General features: G+C 49.2%; 1 protein-coding gene across 3 annotated transcripts in view; it reads right to left on the reverse strand.

Annotated features, from left to right (window-relative positions):
- MCC (MCC regulator of WNT signaling pathway) overlaps positions 1-20,095 on the reverse strand; it is a 437,412-nt gene that overhangs the window by 10,496 nt on the left and 406,821 nt on the right. For all 3 annotated transcript variants that reach the window (XM_045446793.1, XM_045446803.1, XM_045446809.1), the window contains 3 exons: positions 17,448-17,682; positions 12,435-12,641; positions 7,637-7,737 (listed from right to left, as the gene is read on the reverse strand). In XM_045446793.1, coding sequence (XP_045302749.1) covers positions 7,637-7,737; positions 12,435-12,641; positions 17,448-17,682 — 543 coding nt within the window. The remainder of the gene's footprint in view (positions 1-7,636; positions 7,738-12,434; positions 12,642-17,447; positions 17,683-20,095) is intronic.

A 20,095-nucleotide genomic window follows, 5' to 3' on the forward strand; every position in this document is an offset into this window, starting at 1 on the left:
TGTACTAGGTTCCCCCTGCTCCACATGTGCTTCTTCCACTTGGCTACCTTTCCTCTTTCTCATGTCAGCTTAAATGTCACCTCTTTGTGAAAGCCCACCTTGCCTACCCATCTAAACATACGTCCCAGAGGTATGCCATCACAGTACCTTGTCATTTCCTCCATACTATTCATTGCAATCTGTATTTAATTAAAAAAAAAAAACCCATCTCCATAGTGACTGTATCACATCACTCTAGTTATTTCCCTCATGGTCATCATCAGAGTCTGTAACTGCACTGACCTTTGAGAAAAGCCAGGCAGCGCTAACAGCAGTCTCTAAGTCCTTCACACAGATGGAGTTACTTACTTCTCACAATGACCGTTGGCAGTCAGTGCTATTAGTACTCTTCTAGTTTTTCAGATAAGGAACTTGAGACCCACTTAAGCGACTTGCCAGTATGCCCGTGGAATTGGCATGTGCCCCACGGTCTGTGTGCAAGCCTGTGCTCTTCAGCACCTCGCTGTGGGTCACAAAGGGAGGCATGGGGCAGGGGGATAAAGGCCTCTAGAGAAGAGCCCATGCCTGTGGCGCCGAGGATGAGGTGGCCCCAGGTAATGACGCTCTGCCGGTGTTACGTTGGAGCACGGCTACATTTTGCTGGGAGTAGCAGCAAGATGAGCATAACCATCTTTTCTGGCCCAGACTTTCCCGTGACCATGTTTCTTGCCCAGGAAATGCAGCTATGTGTCCACAGGCGGGCCACTGCTTTTACCTGCGGCTGCAAGGCACTCTGCTTCTAGGAGATCTGGGGAAAGGCCTTCTGTCTGGGCTCTGGGAGTGGAGGGGACGGAGGGGACGACAGAAATGAAATGTCAGTTGCCCAAGCTCCGCCCACATCACGTGTGTGTGTGTGTGTGTGAGGTGAGCATTGGTTTTTACCTATGCCCTTTGAGGCCCTGGCTCAGCAAGTTATTTACATGCTAATCAACTCACAGGTGCACTTTGTACCCCATTAACATCCTGCAGATCCACGTGCATCTACAGAATTCTAAGCACAACTTTTGTTATCTGATTGCTATTCTAAATCAGCCAAATATGAAGAATCAGCAGATACAAGTTTAATAAAATAGCACCGTTTAAAATAGTGGCCCTACTGACAAAATAGTGAAGATTCTGCTGCTGTTTTGCTCACAGGGGCTCCTGCTCTAAAAAGGACCACAGCTAATTCCCTCTTCATTTATTCTACTCTTTGTATGGCTCAAAGCCATTATTGATCCATAGCTGCTAATAACAGGGGTCAACTGGTGCCATCTTTTGTCCTTTCACGGACACGTGCTTCCTACAAGTCTGGAAGACTTCTAGAGCCGGGCACACTTTTGCAACTTGGACTTGGCTTTGAACTGAGAAGGCTCTTGGTCAGCACCTGTGGGGGCGTAGAGAAGAGCAGGTAGGTACACGGTGGAGGTGATAGGAAAGCTTCAGGAAGGTAAGTGTCCTACTGGAGGGGATGAGAGGTGGGGTCCACAGGTTGAGAGAGACAGGGGCATAAGGTGAAGAGGATGCTCCTGGGAAGATGATTGTCCAGATGAACCTGGATTACAGACTCTGTACAGGAGAAAACCTGAAAATGGGCTAGCAAGCTAATATACAGACGATCTCGGATGCCAAGACACTGAAGATGTCTGCAGAGCAACCTGATCAGAAGTGTGCTGCTCAAAGGCATGTTTGGTGGCAGAACGCAGGGTGAGCCTAACGGCAGAATGACCAATCAGGATGCTACTCCCAGAGTCCTGAGGAGTCGAGGGCTAACCTCAGGAGAAGACAATGCAAATGGTCAGGAATGGCTAGGATTTTAAGGGAAAGAACCACCTATGCTAACAGGAGGTAGAGAGAGAAACTTCAAAGTTGTAATCCTGGATCATTAGAAAAATGTAATTTGTAATAAGAATTCTGAAGAAGAGGCCAATTTCAAAGTGCAGGAGCCAACAGATTACAATTTGTTTTGGACATGCCGTGGTTTTTGTTTTTTTTTTTTTTTTTAATACTTTTGTTGTTGTTAAGTTAGAGCATGAGCACGCACATGCAAGCCAGGGAAGGACAGAGAGGGAGAGAGAATCCCAAGCAGGCTCCATGCTGTCAGTGCAGAGCCCCACACAGGGCTCGATCTCACAAACTGAGATCATGACCTGAGCTGAGATCAAGAGTTGGACACTTAACTGACTGAGCCACACAGATGCCTCTGGACATGCTGTGTTTTGAGGCTCTAGCATTTTCTCTCTAGCAGAGAGAAATGAGGCTGAGAGAATTTAGGGACCATTTAGAAGGAACAAAGGCATCCGAGTTGAGGTCATATACCTGGGTGAGTAAGCCATAATCCCTGCCCAAAAGGGACTCTCCCTCTGCAAGGGGTGGCAGGTGAAACAGGGGGAGGGGAGGTTGGAACCAGGCACATGAGAAGCAGAGCAATTATGTGTTCTGTGATAGAAGCAAATTCAGGGCACAGGAACCAAAAAACAACAAACAGACCCATTTTATAGACAGGGTAGAGGCACAGTGACTTGAGTGCTTGGGGTGTGGGGTTAGGTGATGTGAGGGCAGGAGCAGCAGCAGGAGTGAAGTCCCAGACGCACAACAGAGAATAAGTGGTCTGGTGTGACTCAGGGTGGCGGTGGGGGCGGGGGGGGGGGGTGCACATGATAGGAGGTGAGGATGGAGAATCAGGCAGGGGTCAGATCACACACTGGCTAAGGAATTTGGACACCGACAACTGTGAGTCACTGGAAGGTTTTAAGTAACCAGGAGAACTGGGTAGAATTCTAAAATGGCCCCAAGATCACAGGCGTGAATAGACACACCTTCAACACACCAGTGATTCAATCAAAACTAACCTAGGTGCTGCTGTGAGAGATTTTTGCAGATGTAATTAAGACCCCAAACAGCTGATCTTTTAAGATAAGAAGATTATTCTGGGTAGACCTGACCTAATTAGGTGAGCCCTCAAAAGGGGCCGGGCTCTTCCTGGAAAAGATTTAAAGCAGGAAAGGGATTTGATGAGTGGGGAGGTTCTCCTTGCTGACTTTCAGAATGGAAGTGCAGAAGGTATTTCAAAGGCCTCTAGGAGTCGAGTTATCACTGGCCAACAACCAGCAAGAAAATGCGAGGTGAGCCCTACAGCCACAAAGAACTGACCTGCCAACAGGCAGAAGGAGTTGGAGGCAGATTCTTCCCGAGAGCCTCAGATGAGAGCATGGCCCTAAGCGAGAGTAGCCAGTCATGCTGTGCCTGGTATTTCTGACCCACGCACAACACGAGCTAATAAATGGGTGTGGTCTTAAACCACTAAGCTTGTGATGATTTGTTACATGGCAACAGAACGCTGATGCAGGGTAACCATCAGATTTGCATCTCACAAAGTCACTTGGTGAGGCCCAAAGACCCCCGCCCAACTCCGCTGCGGCATTCTCGAGCACACACATGTGCTCCGGAGTCTCCTTCCTTGGACCCGTTCCTCACGGATCTGCTCCTGCACAGCACCCTTCTCCAGCCAGCTCTCCCATTCTCAACCAACTCCAGTTTGAATGACTGGCCACCTTGCTTTCAAACATCTTTTCCTGGTTCTTGTGTCACTCCTGCAGGTAGGTGTGTCGAGGTCTGTCATCTGGAATTCTTTGCCTCCTGCCTTGCACGCACACTGGCAGGCCCACGGGCCAGAGAGAATAGGAGGGGTTCCCGCTCCATCTCGATGAACTCTGAGACATTGCCTCCTGCACCCACTCCTTCCTGCCAGCTCCACTCCCAATTGGGACACATCCAGGTGACCCAGATCTGGTGTCTCATGACCACACCAGTCAGGTGGGGCCCACCTGCCCTAGATGTCTCCTCTCAGGGATCTGATATGCAGCTCTTCTCCAAACTGCAGTGGGCTCGTTACTCATCAGAGAGAGAAAAGGATGTCTAGGTGCATCTCTGCTTGATGAGTCAGGCACATCTGGTCCCTGGACAGAGTGGCCACGGTCATGTGTGGATGACACCTTTAGGTGGCATTTTACAGAATGATCTGGCACACGTGCATGCACAGGTGGTAGATTCCAGTTCCCTACAGGGCTCAGCAGCGCCCCTCGGGGGCCTGGGACTAGATGCCCCCAGCAGGGTGGCTGGCTTCTGCAGGTGGCTGTGTCAGAGCCGGAGCCAGGTCCTGATCTCCCCAGGTGGGGTCTTGCCCTGCTTGGGGGCCTAGTGACAGGTGGATGTGCAATCGTCTGAGGTGGTCACCATGTCACAAGCCCCATTCTTGTTATCTAGCACTGAAGAGCACAGTATCCCTACCTTTTAGCCAACAGGACCCAGGGTCTGTGCGTTTGAGGAAGTTTGCCCCCCGGACCCCAGCACTTCATGTGCCCTCAGCATCTGCTAGACAGATGCACAGTCATGTACCAGGGGCACAGATGTTCCTCTCCGGCCAGACCATGCACACTACAGTGGGCAGAGTCTTCAAGTGAGCCCATACATGTGAGCTCAGCTCACACTCATCTGTTAGCACTTCTGCCAACACACGGCTCGGGGGGGGGGGGGGGGGGGGGGGCAACAGAGAAGGTAAAAGCGCACAAATGTCCCACTGCCTCCCTGTGTGACCTTGGGAAACTATTCAGCCTTGCTGTGCTAGTCCCCAGCCCACCCCCATCACATGGAGAGCAATGCCTGCTCCTCGCTGCCTCCCAAGAATATGATGGAGATGAAACAGCCTCTCTTCTCAGCTGTGCTCAGGTCCCGAAGGCAGGCTATGCAAACACCATGTAAGTACAGAGAGTCATTTCTGAAAATACATTCTCGACTGCATTTTTACAGTTCACTTCTTCGGTGGAAAGGTCATTCACTTCCATTTTACTAGGACCAAGAGCAAGAGAGGGATCTGAGAGGAAGAAGGGTTTCGTGGCACACAGCTTGTGCGGACCACAGCAAAAACAAGGTGCCCTGATAAGAAAACTTCTGTGCAAGACTGGAAACCTGGTCATCCAGATGGGGTTTTATGGTAATGCTGGTGCCAGTAAAGCACAATGAATGTTCATGCAAGTGGAGGGAACGAAATCAGACCAGATGGGAGTTACACAGTCAACGTGTGATTGTCTGGAGTCTTGGTTTGATTCCGAACAGAAGGTTGGGAGAAGACCCAAGAGGGTGGGGGTTGGGTGGGGAAAGACTGACGGAGGCTCACACCCAGCGAGGTAGCTGGCAGGGAGACTTGCCTGGGGCAGTGACCTAGAACCAGCAAGGCACCTACCTTCCTGAGAGGTTTCTCCTCAAAAAAAGACCGCTGCTTAGCCGGTCTCCCAAGCCCCTCTCTACCCCTGCTCTGTGCAGCCTGGATGCCTGGGCCCACAACTTTGTTGTTTGCAACCATCCTTCTTCCAAGGGAGAGATATTGCTGAAAATAGAGGGCAGATTCCCTCAGCTAACTTCCACTACTAGTTCGGCAGTGATTTAAGAGCTTCAAAGAAGATGTGAGCTTCCATTTGATTTTTAAAAATAAAAACACCCCCAAAACCTCAGCTCTCAGGTTATTCGTGTTATATACCCTCATGAAATGATTATTCCAGTTCCTAAGCTATATTTACAGTATAATGACGTTATTTTCCTTTTTCCTGTAGTCCTGTGGGTTCTTTCTTGGCTCCATCTATCTGGGTCTTGATTAGAAATCCATGCTAACCAACTTTCGGCTGGTGATTGGAAGCCTGTCGTGACTGACAGAACAAATGAAGTCTCTCTCTGTTTAGTCAGCAGAACCTGCATCCTCCTTGTGCCAGCAAAGGCCTTGGGGGTTTGGGGAATGTGAAAAATTGAGAATACAATATCCAAATGGCTCCCAGTTGGAAGCAGGGAGTGGATTCGCATCCCATGTTTCTGGCACAGTCAAGTCATTAGGATTTGTTGTGGGCATTTTCCTTGGGCTGCTTTTCTCCTCCCGCCTCAAGCAAAGCAATTAAATTTCACCTCATGGCCAGAGGGGCTGGCAATGTGAAAACAGAGCCATTAAGGCTTGGAAGGGGAGACGAAACGGGACAGTGAGTAAATCAGGAGGGTAGTGAAGTTCCCCACAAGGCAGCCTTCCATCCCCCCCACGCCCCATGCTTGGAGGCCACACTGTAACATAAACAGCCCCAGCTGGGTCAGCACAGCAGCCTGAAAGTCTACTGTAGCCATCCCCTCTGACCCTCAAGTCCCCAGAAATGACAGGAAACCCATTTTTTAAAAGTCCTCAAGCATGTCAAGAAAGCAAGGAGTGCTCTTTGTATACCAGAAACCATGAGCAATCATAAAAAATGAAAGGCAGGTTTTTTCCTTATTGAAAAGGGAAGCAACACAAAATGCACAGAGAAAAAAAGCTGCTACAAAAGGAGGGAGGGGATTCTGAAGTGCTCCAACTGGAAGCGCCAGCCATCTGGACAGGAGGGGACCAGACAGTCGGGCCACATATGCAGTCAGACAGCTGTTGTCAGCCGGGAGAACAGGAAGCCCAGAAGTTGGGCTTGTGACCCCAGACGGAGAGTCGCAAAACTCCACTCTAAAAAGAACTTATGTGTGAGGAAACAGAGTTAATATAGCAGACAAAATAATGTCTTAGAATATGTCTAATAAATATCCTCTGATAGCCTCATCTTGTTAAAAAAGAGAGGATAGTTTTCATCACCCAAATAAAAAAAGAGATTATCGATTTCATCACCCAAATAGGAAAACTCAGTATGGAAGCCAGACACAATGGATGTAGCTTAGAATCCATTTGTGAGCTGGAAAACTGAGTGGAAGAACCTCTTCGGAAGGGCTACGTGAGCTCCTGTGCACTTGACACTTGGTTTGAATTTGAGATGTGCTGTGAGTGTAAAATAGATACTATATTTGAAGATTTAGTGAAGAAAAAGGAAGAAGGAGAAGAGGAGGAGGAGGGGGAGGGAAAACTATCTTAATACATCTTTTAAAAAAATACTCTACATGTTGAAATATTTTGGATACACTAGGTTAAATAAAGTGGATTTACTGCTTTCTTTTTACTTTTGGAGTGTGGCTACTAGAAAATGTTAAATTTCCTAGGTGGCTTGCATTCCATGCCTACTGGATAGCGCTGCAAAAGGATGGCGGGAATATGCAACGTTACGATCTGGGAGAGAGATCTGGAGGAGTCAGCACCCTCCTTGCAGGAAGAGAGGAAGAAGGGAGGGGTAGAAACACTGAAACAGTAGAGAAAAAATGTCCAGGACTGAATAAATACACATATGAAGACTTCTTGAAAGAGCCAATGATGCTGAAAGGCAGTACTCCCCCTGACGATGCCTGTTTGATCATCACCATTTGACGCTGTCCTGAAGATTCTAGTCAATACAACAGCACAACAAAAAAGCAAAGACATTTTCTACTCACTGATGAAATGACTGCCTATATGCTGTCCCCTGCCACTCCCCTTTCCAGAGGCCTGGCACCAGCAGGGCTTCTCCATGTTGAGCCTCCAAGGCCTGGGTCTAAAGTGGACATACCAGCACATACTCTTTCCCGGGCCAGTCTGTAATGACCCACGAAGAGCTGACATGAGCAGCCAAGAGAACTCAGAAGAAAGCCATTGCTTCCGGAATAAACTGCTCACCGGGGTCACAGGAAGGGTGCTTACCGACGGATGGCATTGGCGAACTCGGCAGCCAGATCACTGTCGCTACATGATGTCCTCAGTTCAGCCAGTGACAGAGCTGGGGAGGCGGCATCAGCACACTCCTGGGGGGAGGGGGGAGGCAGTAAACACATTCTGGTTAGACCTGGAGTCAAGCCTGAGCACACACTGGAAGCACAAGGCAGCTCTGCCCCACTTCTTGGGACCTTTGCAGGCTGGCCGGTGGGCGAGGGGGACTCCCAGTGTTCTCTGAGCACTCCACACACGTGTTCTCCCACTTAATCATTGTGGTGACCCTTTGAGGCAGATACAGTCATTATCCCCATTTACCAAGGAGAAAACTAAGGCACAGAGAAGTTATGTTGCCCCCAAGTAACCAGCTAGGACGCGGTGGAAGCAGCAAACCCAGGTCAGCTGGCTCCAGGTCTGTGCTCTTCACCACCGGGTTAAGCCTCTGGTGGCTCGTAAAAAGACAAGTGGGAAATACACCTGAGTTTCCTTGCTCCCCTCCCCCAACCCACTTCTTGGGAGAAAACCAATCTTCTCTAGATTTAGGGGCTTTAGTGGGTTCAGTGTCATCACCTAGAAAACCCAGGAAAAAAGGAAGAAAACAGAAGTGCACCCTTCATGTTTGTCCTTTTTAATTTTTTTTTTAAGTTTATTTATTTTGAGAGAAAGAAAGTACAAGTTGGGGAGGAGCAGAGAGAGAGGGAGAGAGAGAATCCCAAGCAGGCTCTGCACTGTTAGCACAGAGCCCAACACAGGGCTCGAACTCACGAACCACGAGATCACGACCTGAGCCGAAGTCAGATGCTTAACTGACTGAGCCACCCGGACACCCCTGTCCCTCCCCCCTTTTTTTTTTAAGTATAGTTGGAACATGTTACATTAGTTTCAGTTGTGACCCCACTCATATCTTAACCTTAGACAGGAAACTTGGCATCATCTAAACCCAATCCTCTCGTTTTATAGATGAGGAAGCACAAGAGCCAGAACTCCTAAATCCTAAACTGAGTTAGGACTACTCACAAAGCAATCATCACACCCTCTGAGCACTCTACTTTCCTGTGTGGAGACAGAGGTCAGCAGCTACATAACCAAGTGCCTGGAAGGCCCTCATCTGACCACCTGCTCAGCAGACCTTTACTGCACCCCAGGCTTGAGAATGAAAAGCTTGTAGTCTGTTGCAGGAGACGGCATATAAACAAAGTTATATCATGATTGGAGGCGAACCACAACGAAGTATGACCTGGGCACTAGGAGTCCAGATGACCAGAGGGTACAGGGCCCCCTCAGCCCTCTCCAGCCCAGGGACCACACCCAGAAGGCCTCTGCAGCGGCACCGCCAGCCTCGGAACGATTCCCACCACCTGCACTGCCTTCCCTGCCCCTCTCCACCTTGCTCCTGCAGACCCAAGCCTCCATCTACCAGCCCTGGGAGCTGTTGAGATTCCAACACCCTCTCTTTTTGTGCATCAGCAACCACGCGAACATTTCATAAGACTACCTGGTGCCTCTAACCGAACATGTTTGGTAGTTAGTCTCTGTTGCAGAGAGAGAGACAAGTGCTGCAAAAACTGCAACTTAAAACTGCTCCCAACAAAAACTGCTCCAAATCTGCAACTTAGTAAGATTTGGAACCCAGGTTGCTGGCTGGAGAGAAGTTTTAGAATAAGCACAACACCCACCCTACGTAGCCAGCATGGATGTTCTAGATCCAAACCTGGCTTGCCACCTGTTTTTATAAGGCCTGCAGTCTAAGCGTTGTTTTCTAGTTTTTTTGTTTTTGTTTTTTTTAATGTTTATTTTCGAGAGAGAGAGAGACAGAGCCCAAGAGGGGGAGGGGCAGAGAGACAGGGAGACACAGAATCCCAAGCAGGCTCCAGACTCTGAGCTGTCAGCACAGAGCCTGATGTGGGGCTTGAACCCACGAACCACAAGTTCATGACCTGAGCCAAAGTTGGATGCTTAACCGACTGAGCCACTCAGGCACTCTGCATTGTTTTCTATTTTTAAATTCATGAAAAACACGAGTATTTTGTGATGTGTAGAAATTACAGGAAATTTCAATACCCATAAATGAAGTGTTATTGGAACACAGCCCACACCCCTCTGTGTCTGCGTGTTCTCTGCTTTCACGCTGCAGTTCTAAAACGGCTAAGTTAAATACTTGCGGAGGAGTCTGTGTGACCTGAAAATTGTAAAATAGTGACTTCTGGCTCTTCACAATTAGGCAACCCCTCTTATAGACCGCCCACCTCATTTACTGACAAACAAGACCAAATCAATAGCCCAGAAGGGAGATTTCATTGAAATAGTAAATGGATCTAATATTTGAAAGACAAGATAATCAGCTTACAATAATTGCATTACCTGAACAACATAAGGTACTGTTGGATAAAGCTTCTTACTCCAATGTAAAAAAAAAAAAAAAAAAAAGAAAGAAAATTAAAAATAAAACCATCTGGCCTTTTTGTGTCAGATTTCTGTACTTTGAAGCCATTCCACAAAATATAGCGCTTCCCTCAGTCAAAATAAACACCAAGAACTAGGAGGAAATGCTCAGCTCATGGGCCTTCTGGCAAGAACGCGCTAAGTCCATTTCCACCACACCCTAAGAACACACAGGCGAACACTGGAGCTCTGTCAGCTCCGTCCCGAAGTGACTAGTGACAAACTCAAATGGCTCTACAAAGATTTTTAAGGTGTTGACACAGAATGGGAAACCCCATTTTCTTGAGCCCCAGATATTACTATATGAAACTCTTCACAGGCCGCTGTCCTCCCCCCAGGCTCGACTCCCCAGGCACTGGGCAGATGGTTTCCTGGGGCATCCACACAGTGACCTTCCCTAAGCCCAGCCTGTGTACATCACACCCTACTGCAAAGCTTCCAGTGATTTCTCACTGTCCTCAGGACAGCACAGTAGGCTTCAGCCAAATCAAATCCTCTTCCCCCTGGGGGTCTTTGTCCTTGGCGTTCCGTTGACTTTACAGTGGACCGACCTCTCGGCCCCAGCCCTCTTCCTCAAGTTAGCGCCCACTGTCCACTGGGTCCCAGTTCAGGAAACCTGTCCCAAATCTCCACATCTGGGTTCCGTGTTGGGTCTGTGCCCTTCCATCGCACTGGGAATTGATCCTCGGCCTTAGGTCACCGTGTGACGATCACCTGTGTCCCTCTCTGGAATGTAAACCCCTGAAACTGCCTCCAGTCCCCATCAGGACCAGCTCACATCTATCACATGAAGGGATGACTGGAAAGCAGCCAGGTCTTGGGAGAGGTGGCCCAGCCAGGTGCCACGGCCATGAACTCCCTTCACTCCCTTCTTAGGTGAGAGGTGGGCAGAGTGTAGTGGTGGCCCTTTGTGAAGCATGCTCCAAAGTTCTTAGTTGTTTAGGCAGGGACCATTCACTGCCACACCAATCAGCAAGTTGCTTCCTTTCCAGGTACTAACTCTCTCAGGGACACCCCTCCATTTGGGCTGTGAGATGCCATTCATTAGACTGGCAAGTCAACATATGTCTCCATGTCCTGGGCCGGAAACAAACTGGGGTCTATTAGGAATAGAAAGTAGGACGTAGAAAACAGAGGTTCACTACCCTGGGGTGAGGGATGTAATTCTTTAGGGTCCAGAGTATTTTTTTTCTCCAATGCAATATTTGGAATAATTCTGAGCTACAGGATGATGGAATGAGCTTGGATTCTAGAGAAAAAGACTTCTGGGCTCATGGGAATGCGAGTTTGAGAGATGACACCACCTGACCGCCCACACTCTGGGACACTCTCTACGTGATCCAGTGCTCGCCTTCCTACTCATTTGCCTCAGCTGCTTCCGGCTTCCCGCCTCACCCACGGCGGAAATGCCAAGCTGGGGTGGCAACATGGATGAGAGGGGGGAGGACGGTGAGCCAAATCTGGGTTAAATCCCAATTCTGCCACTTATCAGCTGTGAGACCCCTGACTTCATGTGAGCCTCATTTCCCTCATGTAAATGGGGGTACCTACTCCTTCAGAGATGAGATTTACAGGAGGCAGCAAATGCAATGATCAGTTCAGATGTGACCAACAGGCGATGGCCGCTGTGCGAGGTGGGGGAGCCAAGGAGGCAGCCCGGTACCAGACCACTGGACGCCAGCACAGATCACTCCGCTCGTCAGACTAAGGCATATGAAAATGCTTTCACTAGTACATAAAGTGCAATTTTTAAATTTTTTTTTTTTTCAACGTTTATTTATTTTTGGGACAGAGAGAGACAGAGCATGAACAGGGGAGGGGCAGAGAGAGAGGGAGACACAGAATCGGAAACAAGGCTCCAGGCTCCGAGCGGTCAGCACAGAGCCCGATGCGGGGCTCGAACTCACGGACCGCGAGATCGTGACCTGGCTGAAGTCAGACGCTTAACCGACTGCGCCACCCAGGCGCCCCTAAAGTGCAATTTTTAAAAACGTGGATCTGACGTACACCTGGGTGGCTCAGTTGGTTAAGCATCTGACTCTGGTTCAGGTCGTGATCTCATGGTTCGTAAGTTCGAGCCCCGCATTGGTCAGTGCAGAGCCTGCTTTGGATCCTCTGTCCCCTGTCTCTCCGCCCCTCCCTGCTTACACTCTCTCAAAAATAAATAAAACGTTAAAAAAAAAAAGTGGATTTGGTTTTTTTGCACCCAAAACGTTACCTTCTTTAAGGTATCTAGAATAGCTTGTAGTCCTCATGCAAATAAGGAAACTGAGGCTGTGGGGCAGTGAGGGGTGGTGGCGGTCACTGGGTGGGAAGAGCCCCAGGGGTCCCCGTGCCTTGGTCCTACCTTGCCGGGCTTGTCTTTGCCACCGCTGCTGGTGGAACTGAGGGATCGCATGCGCTGCTCCTTCTGCTCCTCCACCTCGGACTTCAGGTGCTCGATGTGCACCAGGTAGGCCTGCTCCTGGGCCTCCCGCGTGCTCAGCTTCAGCTCCAGCGCCTTCTTCTCCTTCTCCAGGAGGTAGAGCTGGGCCTTCAGCTCGGCCATCTCCTCCTACGGAGCACACATGGTATGAGGCACCCACGCTGTGAGAGCAGGGCCAGGTGTGGGAAAGCAGGCGAGTGACAAGGGGCCCTGAGGGTGTGACCCCCAGCCCTGCGATGGAGTTACCACTTTGCAGCCGGGACAAGATGACTGGGAGGAAATAAGCCAGCTGTCTCTACCATCTGAAGGACTGATGTGCGGACAAAGCCATGTGCTTTGTCATTCTACAGACCAGAACTGAGATGAATGAAGGAGTTACAGGCAAGCAGATTTTTGGTTCATTCTAAGAACCTAGTAACTGGAACACACGTCCCCTGCTGCCCCTCACCCCCCTCAGTGGGCACACCAGTCTTGCTGGAAACCACTCTTCCGGCACGCACAGGATGCGCTTGTTAAAGAGGTTGTGAGGGAAGGGCATCCACACAAGGCTGGGCCTGGCTAGTTCCCCACCAATTCCCACTCCCTTTCCCTTTTCCATGGCACCAATCCACATATTCAATGCCCCCTGGTGGCACCCTTGGCACCCTGCAGCTGAGCCAGGGTATCACCTCAGCTCTTGTCTACCTGAGGAGGCCCAAATAAAATCACTAGAAACGGGAGTCCTTCAGAGGTGACTACTCATTAGATAGCTTTGCAAAGTGTCTTAGAGAACTCAAATTAGAGTCTTCTGGGGAGACAAACAAGTAACTCCAAAACAGGGAAATGCTACCTTGGGACCAGCAGCCAGAAAACAATAGCCACCAGCACTTACTGAGCATGTAACGCTGCTTTAAAGGTTTATACAAAGTAACGCATTTAATTCTTCCAACCTGAGATAGATATTATGTGCATCTCCATACTTGGATGAGAAACTGAGGCACACAGACAGAAATCCACCTGCCTGCAATTACTGCATAAATTGGTAGCCAGAGTTTGAACCCAGGCTGTCTGGCTCAGAGCCCAGGCTCTTAACCACTAAGCTACAGTCCCTCCCTCAAGGTGGGCCCATGCATGACTCCTGTCATGTGATTCCACCAGTACATGACTGCCAGGTCAGTCTTCCCACCTATCTCTGGGATAGACTCTCTATAACTGAGTTTCTATAACTGAGTCTGAGCCTTAAGAAGGATTCACCTAGGTCACTGATTCTAGTTATCCCTGAATGGATCCTTCGAGGTAATAAGCCACGGGCCTAGTGTGCTCTTCTTGATAAGCCAGACCTGGAGTGCAGATGTTCTCACCCTCCAGTGTGGGGAAATACCTAGAGGGCACCCACTATGGCTTATAATATTCAGATCAGGGTAGAGGAAGGGGGCATTAGACATGCAGAGGGCAAGGTGCTCAGTTGCTACTCAAAAGAAGACTCCAGATCTTTCGTAAAGATGAGATTATAAAACCAGAATGAAAGGTGGTTCCATACACCGGAGCCTTCTCATCTTTTGCCATTAGAAGCAGAATTCTGAATGTTCTGGCAATACTGCATACTGAGCTAATGGGGACACTCACACCCAGAACAAACATATAAATAAATGCAAGCTCAAAAGAAGGAAAAATGAATCCATGGGTGCCAGAAATGAAGAGGGGAACTCTGCCCAAGAGGAAAGGCAAGGTGGCCATAGTACAGGCCAATGGAGGTGTCGGACCAGGATGAAGGCCCTAGGATCTAGGGCTTTTGGCACCTGTGCTAAGGGCAGGGCTGAGTGCCAGAACAGAGACCCTCTACATGAGCCAGGACTCTCAAAGTACTGCCTAGAGTAAAAGACTAGATTTATTTTCTGGAGATGTGGTGAGGGAACTTATCCCTCAAGGTCTGGGTGGGAAAAGGAAGAGCCTCTTTTGAGGAACCAGAACCACAAACTTGTCATGTGAAGATGTGAAACAGGAATCCTAAGCAAAGAATGTAACAGAAACTAGTTCTCAGTCTTTGAAACCCATGGGTCCAAACAGATGCAGGCACAGAACTATTCTGTAGGGACATCTACTACCCAAGAGGACTTGGTAGAAGATACAATCTCCACTGAAGATGAGCTGGTGTTCTCCCAACCCACACGGAGAGAAAATGGAAATGAATCATGATGAGATAAAATCCACCTTTATAAGAACCAGAAATAACAGGCCAAACACTAGAAAACAAATCTTTAAAACAAAGAGAGAAAGAAGAGTTGTAACAGAAGGAAAGGCTATTCAAAAAAGAGTGGATTTGAAAAGCAACCAAGTAGATCGTCTAGAGACAAAAAGTTCACGTACAGGAAGTGAAAAACCCAGAAAACTTGAGTGTCGCAGCAATTGTATCCTAGAGTGAAATGGTGAAATCCAACATAACCTGCTGCTAGTGGCCCTGGAATGGTGCACATACCCTTGAACATGCTGTGTAGGGAAGGGAGAGGACTCTGATGTTTATCCTTCAAAAACCTCAGAGGAAGGGAACCAAGCCAGATGGCTGGCAATGGCTGCCTCTGGATCATATTATGGGTTATTTTCTCCCAGCTTTTTATAATTTCTGCTCTTTTAGATAATTTCTATGATGTATACACATTTTATTTTCAAATAGCAAAGGGAATATTAGAGCCTTTATTCCACCAAAAAAAGTCTTTCTTGGCCAGAGTAACCCGGAATTTATCGCACAACATGTTGGCTTGAACATAAAAAGGAAATCCTTAGTCTTTGGCCAAAGGAAACGTGTTTGGAACACATAACGAAAGGGCAGCTTCACAGCTCATGCCGTGGGGTGCAAAGGCCCACAAAGAGGGCTTCTGACTGGGGAAAAAGGCACTGTGATGATGGACCCAATGCTTGGTTCATGGGCAATGAGCAGAGACAACAGCCAAGGGTGCATGAGGATTCCCCAGAGGGAACAGAAGTCAGGGTCTGAGCTGAGTGGGAAGGACACAATAAACCAGCTTAGAAGCAAAGAAGCTGATTCCTAATTTACTGCCACAGCCCAAAGTCTTCCCAGGCTTCAGTTAGACTCAAGACTGAGCAGTCGCTGAGGACAGGGACACATTAAGCAAGTGACCCGAGTGTGTTGGGCTGACCACAGCTGGCAGCTCCTCTCTGCTCTCCAGAGGTGAGCTAACCAGAGGGGACCCTGCTCTTTTCTGAGGACAGGGTAGGTCCCAACAGGAGACACCAGTTACTAGCTATTAATTCAGCACTTCCTTGACCTACCTGGCCCAGTGGACCTGCCTATGGTTTTAAGCTGGCTTCTGTCCCTGAGCCCCTCCCTCATGTCTCAGTACCTGGGAGTAAGAGACACTGCAGAATCCAAGGCTGTGCGAACCACACTTTTGTGCAGAGGAGAGTGGAGTTTGGAGAGCAGGCTTGGGAACACGGCTCCTGGCCCTGACTCCCCAGAGTCCTGTGCTGAACCAAGACCTGCAGGAGCAGCCCTTACCAGTGCCCACCTCTGCCACAGGCAGAGAGCTGGTTGCAGCCATATAGGAGCTCGGTCCTGGCAAGTGGTTCTTCATTTCCACTCCAATTGGGTGTATACAATACAACACACTCTGACCTGAACTTCCTGGAGTTCTCCCAGGCCCCACAAGGTAAGGATAGAGTCCACGACTGCCTTCACTTCAAACACCAGCCATGAGTGCTGGGGGCGGGTGAGGTGGGGAGGGGGTTGTCCCCAGGTCACTTGCACTTCCCACCAACTGCTTCCAAAAACCAGGTTTCCACAATCCACTCATGATCAGTAACTCGCTAGACTCCAGAAAGCACTACCTATATCTAGTTTTACCATAAAGGGTGCACACAGGGTGTGCCTGGAAGCGTGCTGAACGCAGATCTTCTCTGCTTCAGTGTCGAGGAATTTCACTGGGGTTTCAGGACTAGGCACAATTGATGAAATTGCAGGCCACTCAGTGGAACTCAATCTGCAGCACTCCCTACCCTCACCGGGGGTCAAGGGGCTGGAAGTCCCAACTCTATAATCACATGCTAGATCCTTCCAGGGACAGCCCTGGTATTGCAGCTTCCAGGGGGCCTGCCTCCTTAGCATAACAAAGACACTCTGGAAATTCCAAGGGTTTGCAAACTCTTGGCCTGAATTGGGAACAGACACCAGATACAGTCTTCCCGCACCACAGCAGTCTTCAGAGAAAGCACTCAGGAGAGTAAGGCCAAGTGCTTGGCACCCCTGGCTGGAAACATGCAAAGTGTGTGCTGCTGAAGGGATGGCAGTTTAACCACTTCTCAATGAGGGGCACCAGCTTTCCAAGAAAGCTCCCCCTGCTCTAAAGATGCCAGCAGATAACTCAGCCAGCTGGGCAAACAGCCCAAGATCTTGTCAGAAGCACTGACCTGAACAGCGCTGGGAAACTTCACCAGAGAGCAGAATGATGCAAGCAGGCTACACATGGCACCAAAGGGACAAGGGCGTCAGGAAACTGGGGCTCTGGTCCAAGTTATGCACCTGCCCTTGCCCTATCCTCTCCCCCACTCCACATTAACATCAGCCTCAACCCAAGAAGCACCATAAGCTTCTGGAGATTAGGGGTCCTTTTATGTGGACATAGGCCAACCTGGAGGGATCTCATCTGGCTTCTCTTGGGAGAATGAGGTGTTCCAAAGTTGAGCTGGGACACCCCTAGGCATTCTCCTGAGTTCAGCTGACCCCTCTAGGGACATATCCAGCTCAAGTGACCCCAGGCACACTGACACTATTCCTGCCTACAAATGAGGCTCTGGCTGTCCTCCAGAGGGAGGTGACTGAACCTAGACGGGGTTCATATATCATCATCGTGGACCTGCTTTCAGAGGGCCTTTTCCTGTCTCCTTCTGATGACATGGAAGCAAATGGGCACAGGGTTCCAGGGGGCCCCACCCCCACGGTACCTTCATGGCCATCAGTTCCTGCATTAGCACGGCATTTTCCAGATCCAGCCGTTGGCTGTCCCCCCGGGGCTTAACATCATAGCTGAGGGGATCGATGTGGATGCTCTCCAGCTCCAGCATGGTCAGCTTGACTGCGGCCCTGTCATTCTTGAGCTGCTGGATGTAATCCTTCAGCCTTTGCTCATCTTCTTTAGTGAACTCCGTGTCGCAGCTACTGGCTGTGGAGCTGGTTGTGCTGAGGAGACAGAGAAAACCCGTCACATTCCCCAGCCACTGTGAACAGGTCTTTTTCCTGACTCTTCGCCATACCCATCTCTCCAATGGTGTTTAAATGGTAATCTCCCTGCACCTCCAAAAAAGAAAAAAAAAGCATTCTTCATGGCATGGTAAATTGATACAACTTTTTAAGAGAGAAATAAGTCTGAAGAGTAACAGAAATGCTTACCCCCTTTAACACAACATGTGGACCCTAAAAATGAATTCTGAGGAAATAATCCCACAGAAGCAACAAGATACACCCAAAGATATTTCATGGCATAGAGGGTGTAGTTAGTTATGGTACATTCCAAAAGGCCGTAAGTGATGTGGACATTACAGTAATAATTATGACAATGGTAGAAATATTTTAAGTGGAGAAATAGGATGAAAAGTAGTATATAATAAAAAAAATCGGTGTATGTGTGGACAGGACCTAAAAAGGAGAGATGTTAAGGAACAAAGCTGGAGAACAAAATGCCTATGGTGTGATCTATAGACATGCGTGTGTGCACATACTCACTTGCGCAAACACACGTCCAGGACTTTGAAAGCAATCCCCTCGGGGTGGCAGTGGAAGGTGTGGTAGAGAAAGGGGAGTGCTGTACCGTGAAACAAACCCCTACGTGTGTGTGCTGTTACTGTGACAACTTAGAAAAGCAGGATGCCCCTGGCCTCCCTGCCATTCCTCCTGCATCATGGCTGAGTATAGCATCCACCACAGGGACTCAGGCCCATCCAAGTGGCCCTTGGATGCTCGTGCTGAACGGTGATGGCTGCCAGATCTGAGGAGCACTTAGGATGAACCCTGAGAACATGGTGGCCCATGAAGGTTTGTGTGGGACCCAGACCACCATGCAGGAACAAGCATCATAGGAAAACTCAGGCTCTGGCTCTTAGAGAGGGCTCTTGCTTTTTCTGGCAGTGGGCAGGCTGCCCTCACTGGCTCAGAATGAGGCCCTCTGCACCCTGTCAGTCCTCAAGCATTGAGGCCAGTGTGGACCTACAGTTTCTCTGGATCTACACTAGACTTACCTACACTTGATGCAGTCCTCGTGGCTCTGGCCTTAGCACAATGGCAGACAAACAGGCAGAGGCCCATTTAACTATCATCAAAACAGGCCAATTTGGCATTATCATCTGTTGTTACCAATTTGGTGACTGAGGCTCAGAGATATTAGGTGGCTTGCTCGGTCATGAGGCCAGACACCGGACTTGGACCACCGTCTTCGCATGCCTCAGGCCAGCATTCACACAGCTCGCATTTGTAGAAGCTGTGCCAGGAACAAGGAGCGGTCTCCACGGGCTGCTGGCTGCCGTAGGCCCAGGCCTGCCCTCCTCACCTCAGCCTAGAACAGGGGTAACAGGCCTGGGATCCCAACTCAGCAGATGCAATTGCTCTATAACCTAGGTGTGACCAAGGCCCATTCCACTCTTATGGGATTGACACATATCTAGACACATTATAGAAGACTAGGCTTCTGCGGAGACAAAGGTGAGGAGAGGTGATAAGCTCGAGCTCCCCGACTCAGCTGGCCGTGCACAGGAGGAAGAGAACCCCCTAGGGCTTGGGTGATCTTCAAGTCAGAGAACTCCTGCTGGGATTGGAAGCTCCTGAGGACCACAGACTCTGGGATTGCTCCCCCCACCCCCCACTCTCTTCAGCCCATCAGGACAGGTAGGATGTATCTCATAGATGAAGGGAGCAAGATCAGCCTGATCAACATACAACACCTCCTCCTCATAGGCTGCAACAGTTAATTTCGTGTGGCAACTGGGCTGGGCTACAGTACCCAGTTGCTTGGCCAAACACCCATCTAAATGTAACTGTGAAGGTATTTTTAGATGTGATTAACATTTAAATCAGACTTTGAGTAAAGCAGACTACCTTCCATGATGTAGGTGAGTCTTGTCAAATCAGTTGAAGGTCTTCAGAGAAAAGACCCAATATCCCCCCGCCCCAAAAAGAAGAAATTCTGCCTCCAGACAGCCTTCAGATTCAAGACTGCCACATCAAGTCTTCCTTGGGTCTCCAGCCAGTCTGCCTGTCCTAAAGATTTACTACTTGCCAGCCCCCATAATCATATGAGCCCATACCTTAAAATTAGTCAGTCATTCTAATCATATATTGACATACCCCCACCCTATCCCTATTGGTCCTGTTTCTCTGGAGAACCTAATTCAGAGGTGCTACCTTTACCTGTGACCCAAGCATCTTCTACACTTTGTAGATTTACCGGTAGCCTGACTCAACCTCTCTGTGCCTATCTCCCCAGCTATAAAAGGTAAAGTGTTTGGAACAGTGCCTAGCACATGGTAAGCACTCGACAAATGTAGCTATCGTTCATTTAAATAATACTGGAGTACCACTATGGGGTACTCTTCTAGGCCCT

This window comes from Leopardus geoffroyi, chromosome A1, assembly GCF_018350155.1.
Source record: "Leopardus geoffroyi isolate Oge1 chromosome A1, O.geoffroyi_Oge1_pat1.0, whole genome shotgun sequence".
Taxonomy (NCBI): Eukaryota; Metazoa; Chordata; class Mammalia; order Carnivora; family Felidae; genus Leopardus; species Leopardus geoffroyi.